The sequence below is a fragment of the Salvelinus sp. IW2-2015 genome, unplaced genomic scaffold, assembly GCF_002910315.2.
Source record: "Salvelinus sp. IW2-2015 unplaced genomic scaffold, ASM291031v2 Un_scaffold2879, whole genome shotgun sequence".
NCBI lineage: Eukaryota > Metazoa > Chordata > Actinopteri > Salmoniformes > Salmonidae > Salvelinus > Salvelinus sp. IW2-2015.
Genome location: NW_019944179.1, coordinates 72,397 through 83,381, shown reverse-complemented (window position 1 = coordinate 83,381; position 10,985 = coordinate 72,397). Strand labels below are relative to the sequence as shown.

The 10,985-nt window shown below is 42.1% G+C and overlaps 1 protein-coding gene across 1 annotated transcript; it reads right to left on the bottom strand.

Annotated features, from left to right (window-relative positions):
- Window positions 1-336: 336 nt before the first annotated feature.
- On the bottom strand, window positions 337-8,504 carry LOC112074930 (protein FAM171A1-like). The gene is made up of 4 exons (XM_024142007.2): window positions 8,491-8,504; window positions 8,047-8,267; window positions 6,577-6,669; window positions 337-551 (listed from the first exon to the last, which is right to left on the bottom strand). Exons 1-4 carry the CDS (start codon window positions 8,502-8,504, stop codon window positions 352-354), a joined length of 528 nt encoding a protein of 175 aa, XP_023997775.1. The 3' UTR covers window positions 337-351.
- Between the last annotated feature and the right edge of the window lie 2,481 nt (window positions 8,505-10,985).

The window sequence follows — 10,985 nt, the reverse complement described above, 5'->3', positions numbered from 1 at the left end:
GGGAAGACGTGGGGTGTGTGGTGAAGGATAAATGAGGATAGTGGTGGGTGGAATGGGGGTGAAGGGACAGATGAGGGTGGGTGGGCATAGGTGGGGTCAAGGGAGGGATAGGGGGCGGGGGGTGGGTGGGTTGAGGTAACGGTAGGGGTGAGGCGGGGTGTGGTGGAAAGTAGGGGTGAAGGTAGGTGGGTGGTGGGTGGGGTGGAAGGTAGGGTCCATCCCACCCACCCTTCATCCCCCCCTCCCTTCACCCCATCCACCCCTCATCCATATGTCAAATACTATCAAATAATTGATTTAGTTTGTCAGATACAACGGCACCAATAGAATAGTACCAACAGTGTATTCCACCTAAGTCTGGTCCCAGTCTGTCCCAGTCCCAGTGGAGGTACCTGTTCCGTTGCCCCCCAGGCCCTGCAGGTATGGGAAGTGCTGGATGTGGCTGGGGTTGTTGGCCACAGTCAGCAGGGCAGTGAGGTTGCTGTAGGACGAGTTGAGAGGGAGGCTCAGGGCTCGACGCTGGAACTGAACCCAGGACTGACCCCTCGATCCTGGGGAGGAAAGGGGGGGGGGGGGTCAGGAACCACTCACACACTTAGATCCACTGTTCCTTAGTGTCCATCTCCCCTGTAATCCTTTTTAATGCAGCTTGTCAAATGAATGTCTGGAAGATGTGTGATGAACGCCATATGGATGCTGGCCTTCTCTCCTCACTCTCATCACTCTGTTTTTACTCCTCCATATTAAATCTCAACTTTCTAATCTCTTTTCTCTTTTACTCAATCGGTTCCTTTCATCTCCCTCTGCCACCCTTCCTCTCTCTCTCCCTCTTTCTCTCTCACTGCCTCCCGCTTTCTTTCTCTGTCTCTCACTGCCTCTCTCTAAGGGCTTTATTGGCATGGGAAACATGTTCACATTGCCAAAGCAAGTGGAATAGATAAACAAAAGTAAAATAAAACAATACAAAAATGAACAGTAAACATTACACTCACTGCCTACAGCAGCCTTTCTCAATAGCAAGGCTATGATCACTGTGTCTGTACATAGTTAAAGCTTTGCTTAAGTTTGGGTCAGTCACAGTGGTCAGGTATTCTTCCACCGTGTACTCTCTGTTTAGGGCCAAATAGCATTCTAGTTTCCTCTGTTTTTTTTGTTAAATCTTTCCAATGTGTCAAGTAATTATCCTTTTGTTTTCTCATGATTTGGTTGGGTCTAATTGTGTTGCTGTCCTGGGGCTCTGTGGGGTGTGTTTGTATTTGTGAACAGGACTAGGACCAGCTTGCTTAGGGGTCTCTTCTCTGGGTTAATTTCTCTGTAGGTGATGGCTTTGTTATGGAAGGTTTGGGAATCGCTTCCTTTTAGGTGGTTGTAGAATTTAACGTCTCTTTTCTGGATCTTAATAATTAGCGGGTATGGGCCTAATTCTGCTCTGCATGCATTATTTGGTGTTTTACGCTGTACACTGAGGATATTTTTAAAGAATTCTGCATGCTCAATTTGAGTCTCAATTTGGTGTTTGTCCCCTTTTGTGAATTTTTGGATTCAATGGATTCTATAACTATTCAAGAATTTTTAGCCAGATCCTAATTGGTATGTCGAATTTTATGTTCTTTTGATGGCATAGAAAGCCCTTCTTGTTTCTAAGATCGTTCACAGCTTTGTGGATGTTACCTGTGGCACTGATGTTTAGGCGGAGGTATATTTAGGACGACTACAAACGATCTATAACTGGGCTAATAGCTCACTAACTAAAATCAAATTCAATTTTATTGGTCACATACACATGTTTAGCAGATGTTATTGTAGGTGTAGCAAAATGCTTGTGTTCCTAGCTACAATAGTGCAGTAGAATCTAACACTTCACAATACACACAAATCTCAAAGTAAAAGAATGGAACTAGCAAAGGATATGAACAAAATGTGCACACGTGGCTATTTGCAGCTCTCGCTTGAATCTCAAAACAAGCGCATCTACTCACAACCGCTCATGCTGTAAACACAGTCCAGTTCAAAGTAAATGGCACAGATCCATATGTGGCAATGGTCTATTTGCATATAGGCCTACTGCAGCTCTGATTGGTTATGCCGCACCAGTATGTGTATATTACGGGCTGAATCATGCATGTCAATGCAATAGAATCCTACTCCGATGGCCTCTGCCTACAACCAAATTTTGTTTCGGTATGTTGCATTGAAAGTGGCAAATATTGCCTTGATTCGATCAAAATTGCTACAGTAAAGGGAAACTGTGATAGTGTTAACAAGGAAAACTCCAGAACAGTGGCCACCAACCTTTTCTGAGTCAAGATCACTTTCTGAGTCAACATTCAAGCCAAGATCCTCCTCTCTCAACAACAAAAAAATTGGCTAAACTTTTTTTCTATGAAACATTAACATATTAAAAACAGTAGTGTAGCAATGAGGTTTAAAGCTACAGGCCCAATACATTATCACCGCATACTGGCTTTGCTTGAAATGCCCTGCCAATGCATTGTTGTTCAGGACATTTAAAAATATATATATATTAAAACATTTGAGGTAGGCTATATGAACACAGATCATATAGATCTGTTGTTGTATTACTTGTGAGGCACAGCTGAGTGAGCATACATTTAAATAATTAGCTTTTTATTTTACTGGGCTGATGGTCCAGAATTCTGCAAGCAGAGTCTCAATTTGGTGTTTGTCCCATTTTGTGAATTTTTGGATTCAATGGATTCTATAACTATTCAAGCATTTTTTTACTGGGCTGCATCTGATGGTCAGTCTCAGCGGAGGGAGAGAGCAGCACACTGAGGGTCCACCTCTCAACATCCCTCCGCTCTCCCATTCCTCCACTGACACTGACCAAAAAGGTACACCTTCCAGCTGTTGGCGAAACTCAAGTCGCACCGCATTATTTCCGCCTCATGCACAAATGCATGTTGTTACTCCTATGACCAGAGAAAGTGAAATATTCCTTGATATTAGAAAAGACCCAAGCCGCTAATAATAACGCAAGCCTGTGGATACAATGTCCTCCTCATTTATTACTGCTGCACTGCTTGTTGCAGAGCTGATTGGAAATAGGAAGAAAGTGCATTTTATGGCTTATAAAAGTGTTGAATACAAAGTGTTGACAGTACTGAGTAAGAATTTAAACATGAACTCACTCATAAAAACAGCAGCTCTTTGCTGTATTCGTTGACAGTTTCTCTCTAGTCATGGTTTTAAATGTTCTGAAATCTTTGTTTTAGCTTTCTTGTACTGCAGACACGGTCATCTGAGCCATCCCATTGGCCAGCGGTAGGCCTATTGTGCACTTGATTTGCTCTCCGGGCCCGCCGGGAAGGAAGAGTTTGTACCTTCAGACACATGAAAATGTTTCAAAATGGCAACAGTTGGCCTGCCCGGCGCGCAGGGCAGCTGAATCGGGTGTAGCTACCGCCAATAACCGAAGCCAAAAAAATTCTAAAAACGCTGGGCTTTATCGTTGGGTTTTTTACAGAAATGTTTAGAGATTGACTAGGGATGCCTTGGAGATCCATCGTGATCGACCAGTTGGTGACCACTGCTCTAGAAAGTTGAGTGAAATACAATCTCGTTCTTCGCTCCGTGGGCTGATATTTCTTGAGCGAGGCAATCCCGCGGGAGCTGCGTGGTCTCAGGGCTACTGCACGCATGTAATCAGCTTTGAGGGAACATTGCTTGGGAGTACCAGAAGTGCTCCAGAGAATAGTAAACCAACATTTTGCCAGTCCTCACTTGTAAAAAGGCTATTTTAGGCTTAGGGTTTAGGTTTAGAACTAGGGGTTAGGTTTAGGAGTTAGGATTAGGTTTAGGGGTTAGAGAAAATAGGATTTAGAATGGGACTCAGTTGTTAGTCCCCAAAAGGTCCTCACAAGTATAGTAAGACATAGCTGTGTGTGTGTGGAAATGTTTAATCGACCAACGAAAAAATATATTTCTAGGGGGTTTAGGGTAAGGTTAGAATTAGTGTCAGTGTTAGAATTGGGGTAAGTGGTTGTGGGTTAGGTTTAGGTTTTGTGGTAAGGTTAGGGAAAATAGGATTTAATGGGAATCAATTGTGTGTCCCCACAAGGTTAGTTAAACAAGACTGTGTGTGTGTGTGTGTGTGTGTGCGCTCACGGACATGTTTAACTACAAGAATAGTAAGCAAAAACCAAAATTAGACCAACGGGTTTAGATTAAGGTTAGAATTAGTGTTAGTATTGGGGTAAGGGGTTGTGGGTTAGGAGATGGTGTTGGGGTATGGTTAGGGGTTAAGGAAATTAGGATTTGAATGGGAATCAATTGTGTCCCCACAAGGTTAGTTAAACAAGACTGTGTGTTAAAGAGAAGTTTGTATAGTGGGGCTTCGCGATGATGTCATAGTGTTTCCACTGTGGTGAGTGTACATTCCTGGGCAATGAGACACCGCTGCAGCCGTGCCTGTGTGTTTTCTCTAGCTCTGTGTATCTCTGCTTCCAGTATTCCTGATCTGGTATTGATCTGAACGTCCAGTGTTTGGAGGTCTGGTATTGATCTGAATGTCCAGTTTTGAAGGAGTGTCTGGTATTGATCTGAATGTCAGTGTTGAACGTCTGGCATTGATCTGAATGTCCGTTTGAAGGAGGTCTGGTATGATCTGAATGTCCAGTTTTGAGGAGGGTCTGGTATTGATTGAATGTCCAGTTTTGAAGGAGGTCTGGTATTGATCTGAATGTCCATTTTGAAGGAGGTCTGGTTTGATTGAATGTCGTTTGAAGGAGGTCTGGTATTGATCTGAATGTCCAGTTTTGAAGGAGGTCTGGTATTGATCTGAATGTCAGTTTTGAGGCTGGATTGATCTTGAATGTCCAGTTTTGAAGGAGGTCTGGTATTGATCTGAACGTCCAGTTTTGAAGGAGGTCTGGTTTGATCTGAACGTCAGTTTGTGAAGGAGGTCTGGTATTGATCTGAATGTCCAGTTTTGAGGAGGTCTGGCTTGATCTGAAGTCCAGTTTTGAAGGAGGTCTGGCATTGATCTGAATGTCAGTTTTGAAGGTCTGGTATTGATCTGAATGTCCAGTTTTGAAGGAGTCTGGTATTGATCTTGAATGTCCAGTTTTGAAGGAGGTCTGGTATTGATCTGAATGTCCAGTTTTGAAGGAGGTCTGGTATTGATCTGAATGTACAGTTTTGAAGGAGGTCTGGTATTGATCTGAATGTCTGTTTTGAAGGAGGTCTGGCATTGATCTGAATGTCCAGTTTTGAGGAGGTCTGGTATTGATCTGAATGTCCATTTTTGAAGGAGGCTGGTTTGATCTGAATGTCCAGTTTTGAAGGAGGTCTGGCATTGATCTGAATGTCCAGTTTTGAAGGAGGTCTGGATTGATCTGAACGTCCAGTTTTGAAAGAGGTCTGGTATTGATCTGAATGTCCAGTTTGAAGGAGGTCTGGCATTGATCTGAATGTCCAGTTTTGAAGGAGGTCTGGCATTGATCTGAATGTCCAGTTTTGAAGGAGTCTGGGATATAATCACATCAAAAGGACTGGGTAACAAAACGGAGAGGAGTTAGTTCTAGGTAACAGCTTGGACACGGTGTGAGATGTAGCAGAGCATGTGTGTTTGGAGGGGATCCTGTGCAATCAAAAAGCCTCCTCATCCTCTTCTCTCCTAAGAGTTCCCTCTCTTTTCTTCCCTCGATAATGGATATTCTCTCAGCCTGAACATTGAACCTTCCCCCTCCTCCTCTTCCTGCTTCTCCATCCCCTCTTTTCCGCTTTCCCATCCCCTTCCCTTCTCTCTCCCCCCTCCCGTTCATCCACCTCTACTTCTCACCTCTCCCTTTCCCTCATCCTCTCTCCCACCTTTCTCTTCCCTCTATCCCCCTTTCTCTTCTCTTCTCCTCTCTTCCCTCTTCTTCCTCCTTTGCCCTTCTTCTATCCCCTTTCCCTTTTACCTCTTTTATTTTCTTTCCTCTCCCTTTTTTTCATATCTCTCTCCTCGTCCGCTGACAGGTTTATCGCTCCCCTGGATTCCAGGTTCAAAATACCATGATATAACACACTGTGTGTGGATAGGGCCACTGTATGCACCAGACCATAGCATGATTATCCTGCCCTCCTGGAGGACGGACACACACAGCTCAGTCAGCAACATTTAAAGGAGTAGCAGCAGCAGAACCTCACTCAGAGAGGATGGCAGAGCAGGAGAAGAGCAGATGGTATGGGACACTCTAAATGAGTGTGGTTATTGAAGACAACCACACACACACACACACCAACACACACACACACACACACACACACACACACACAACACCAACCACACACCACACACACCACACAACAACACACAACACACACAGAGCAAACAAGCACTGTTCAGACACACGGCAGACAAAGACACATGTTATAAGATACATTAATTTAATCTTATCTAATGTAATTGCTCCTGACTGATTGACAGAGGACAGAGGACACATGCTGCTGTGTGTGTGTGTGTGTGTGTGTGTCTTTCATTAGAGAGATGTTTTAAAGGGGTGACACTTTTCATTATTAATGTGTGTGAGGTCACTGGGCCAGGGACCGTGTCTCAGTACTCTCTCTCACCTTGGGATCCAGAGTTAATGTGTATCAGGTCTTCATACACCATCAGAGTGGCAGCTCTCTCTGGTAGCAGCTCCAGACTGAGAGAGGAAAACACTGGAATACACACACGAGTCATTTTTACATTTCATCAGACGCTTGGTGTTGCAAGCACCATGCTCTACCAACTGAGCACATGGGACCACCAGTCACTCATTTATTCATCACAATAACCCACCCTGTGGCTCATTTTTTTCTCACTAATAAAAGGTAAACTATTGAATTTTGGTTTTCCTCTCAACTTCATGACATATTCTAGACCTAGTGGTTTCTTTATTTTCTAGCATTGTGGTTTGTAGAAAAACATTTTTTTGAAGATCTTACTTGACTAGTTTAAATCTCCATTCTCGTGATCTCACTCTACTGTTAAAGCCTTGGATGTGTGTTTTTCATAGCGCCCTTCGTTTTATCACAGGAAAAGTTTAATTACTCAACACTGTATTCTTCACCAAAAGGTTCTCTGTAGATCACTACAGTTTTTTGTTTACAAAGCCCTGCTCCACAAACTCCCGACTTACCTTAGCTAACATCACTATTAAGACTTAAAATGACAAGTTCTTAAGGTTGATTAACTCTGGAGACTCCTTTGTTGTCTAGAGAGTTAGGTAATCAGCCTTTAATTTCCTTGCACTTTACATGTGGAATGATCTACAATACACTTTAAAATGGGAGGATTGGTGCCTCTAGGTCATTTCAGACGGTTGTTAGGGGACCTTTTTACAGAAGAATGTGTCTGTTTTTCTCATTGTGTTTTGCTTTTCGTGTATTGTTGTTGTGCATTTTATTGTGTATATGAATGTGTAGTTTAATTGTGTATTGTGGTCTATACAGGGTCACCTGGAAGAGACCTTTGTTCTCGCATTGACTCCCTGTCTAATAAAGAGACTTGTTCTCAGCATTGACTCCCTGTCTAAATAAGAGACGCTGGTCTCAGCATTGACTCCCTGTCTAAATAAGAGACCTTGTTCTCAGCATTGACTCCTGTCTAAATAAAGAGACTTGTTCTCAGCATTGACTCCCTGTCTAAATAAGAGACCTTGTTCTCAGCATTGACTCCCTGTCTAAATAAAGAGACCTTGTTCTAAGCTGACTCCCTGTCTAAATAAAGATACACTGGTCTCAGCATTGACTCCCTGTCTCAGCATTGACTATCTGTCTAAATAAAGGCTGAATAAAAATCAGAGACAAAATCCTCCTCTTTCTCTCTCTGTCACTCCTTTCTCTCTGTCACTCCTAAATTGTCCAGTGCTGATAAGCATGTGTGTGTGAACATCTGAAAGTGTTGTTGTGAGGATAATGGGGGTGGTCACTTATTATATAAGCTGTAATGGGGAACCCTCATTATCCTCACACACCACTTTCAGATTGTTCTCACACACACACACACACACACACACACACACACACACAGTAGACTTTACTACTTTGACCTACCGGGCAGTCTGGTGGGTCTCCAGGGGCGGAATTTGGCACGTAGCCCTGTCTGGTTGCTGTGACAACCAACAGGGTTCCAAGGCGTAGGGAAAACGCAGGTAGGATTGCGTCGGCAGCAGAGGTCTCTGTGGTTACAGGGGTGTGGTTTGCGAAGAGCTCGATGGTGGCTCCGCCAGGGGCTGGTGGGTGCTGGATCACTCAGGTGAACCTTAGAGTCACCTCTACACAGAGAGAGTGCGAGAGTTACACACACGGCTAAGTAAGCGTCAGTGATGTTAAGTAGATAAGTTTTAAAAAATACTTGAAAGTACTACTTTTTTGGGTAACTTTTACTTCACTACTTCCAAAGAAAATAACGTACTTTTTACTCACACATTTGACTGACACCCAAAAGTTCATTCATTTGGAATGCTTAGAGGACATGAAATGGTCCAATTCACACACGTATCAGAGACCATCCTTGTCGTCATCCTACTGCCTCTGATCTGGCAGACTCACTAAAGAGAACATCCCTGGTCATCCTACTGCCTCTGATCTGGCAGACTCACTAAAAGAATTCTTCATTTGTAATTATGTTGCGTGTTGTACTGTGCTGGCTATCCGTACATTTAAAAAGAAAATTGTGCCGTCTGGTTTCTTAATATAAGGAATTTGAAAGGATTTATACTTTTACTTTTGATACTTATGTGTATTTAAAACAAATACTTTCCTCAAGTAGTATTTACTGGGTGACTTTCACATTTACTTTCATAGAAAATGACTCAGTATCTTTACTTTTACTCAAGTATGACTATCGGGTATTTTTCCACCACTGGTAAGCATGCCAAACACAGACTCAGGCTCGTCACTATTGTCTGTAATTAGTTGGCCTTCAATCTCTAATGAGTCCATTTGATCTGAAAATTAGCCGAATGAAGCGTATCAATGTCCAGTTCAACAGAAAATGAATCCTAGAACAGAGCCTATGATATAGCCTAGGTACATACAGTTAAAGTCGGAAGTTTACATTCATTTAGCCAATGCATTTAAACTCAGTTTCACAATTCCTGACATTTATCCTAGTAAAATTCCCTGTCTTAGGTCAGTTAGTATCACACTTTATTTTAAGAATGTGAAATGTTAGAATAATAGTAGAGAGAATGATTTATTTCAGCTTTTATTTCTTTCATCACATTCCCAGTGGGTCAGAAGTTTACATAAATATTAGTATTTGGTAGCATTGCCTTTAATCGTTTAACTTGGGTCAAACGTTGCGGGTAGCCTTCCACAAGCTTCCACAATAGTTGGGTGAATTTTGGCCCATTCCTCCTGACAGAGCTGGTGAAACTGAGTCAGGTCCCATTTTCTATGGGATTGAGGTCAGGCTTTGTGATGGCCACTCGTTTTTTCAACCCCCCAAATTTCTTGTTAACTTTTATGGCTGCAGGGGAGTAATTGTAGTAGCTACAAAGAAGTAAGAGTATTGAGTATTGAGTAGCTAACAAAGTACATATATTGCAATAAATAACGGACATTATGAACAAATCAAGCATTTATTGTGGACCTGGGATTCTAGGACTGCATTCTGATGAAGTCATCAAAGGAAACATTTATCATGTTTTCTGGTTTCTGTTGACCCAACCTGGCGACTAATTTGGCTATTGTTCTGAGCTCGTCTCAGATTATTGCATGATTTGCTTTTTCGGTAAAGTTTTTTTTAAATCTGACACAGCGGTTGCATTAAGGAGAGGTATATCTATAATTCCATGTGTATACTTGTATTATCATTACTTTTATGATGAGTATTTCTGTTGAAACGATGTGGCTATGCAAAATCACTTGATATTTTTGGAACTAGTGAATGTAACGCGCCAATGTAAACTCAGATTTTTTGTTATAAATATGAACTTTATCAAACAAACATGCATGTATTGTGTAACATGAAGTCCTATGAGTGTCATCTGATGAGATAATCAGGTTAGTGATTATTGTATCTCTATTTCTGCTTTTTGTGAAAGCTATCTTTCGCTGGAAAAATGGCTGTGCTTATTGTGGTTTGGTGGTGACCTAACATAATCGTTTGTAGTGCTTTCGCTGAAAAGCATATTTGAAATCGGACACTTTGGTGGGATTAACAAGATGACCTTTAAAATGATATAAGACACATGTACGTTTGAGGAATTTTAATTATGAGATTTCTGTTGTTTTGATTTGGCGCCCTGCACTTTCACTGGCTGTTGTCATATCGATCCCGGTAGCGGGATGCTGCCATAAGAAGTTTTAACAAACTATAGTTTTGGCAAATCGGTTAGGACATCTACTTTGTGCATGACCAAGTCATTTTTCCAACAATTGTTTACAGACAGATTATTTCACTTTCATTCACTGTATCACAATTCCAGTGGGTCAGAAGTTTACATACACTAATTGACTGCCTTTATACATCTTGGAAAAATCCAGAAAATGATGTCATGGTTTGAGATTTCTGATAGGCTAATTGACATAATTTGAGTCAATTAATTTCCAAACGCCTGAAAGTACCACGTTCATCTGTACAAAAATAGTACGCGAAGTATAAACACATGGGACCCGCAGCCGTCATACCGCTCAGGAAGGAGACGCGTTCGTCTCCTAGAGATGAACGTACTTTGGTACGAAATGTGAAAATCAATCCCAGAACACAGAAAAGGACCTTGTGAGATGCTGGAGGAACAGGTACAAAAGTATCTATATCAGTAAAACAGAGTCCTATATCGACATAACCTAAAAGGCTGCTCAGCAAGGAAAGCCACTGCTCCAAAACGCCATAAAAAAGCCAGGCTATGGTTTGCAACTGTACATGGGGACAAAGATCATACTTTTTGGAGAAATGTCCTCTGGTCTGATGAAACAAAAATAGAACTGTTTGCTATAATGAACATCATTATGTTTGGAGGAAAAGGGGGGGCTTGCCAGCCGGA

Coding starts and splice junctions, on each gene's coding strand:
- LOC112074930 (XM_024142007.2), bottom strand. Junction 6,670..8,046: donor GAGACCCACCAGACTGCCCG/GTAGGTCAAAGT, acceptor TGTGTATTCCAG/TGTTTTCCTCTCTCAGTCTG. Junction 552..6,576: donor CATTAACTCTGGATCCCAAG/GTGAGAGAGAGT, acceptor TTTCCTCCCCAG/GATCGAGGGGTCAGTCCTGG.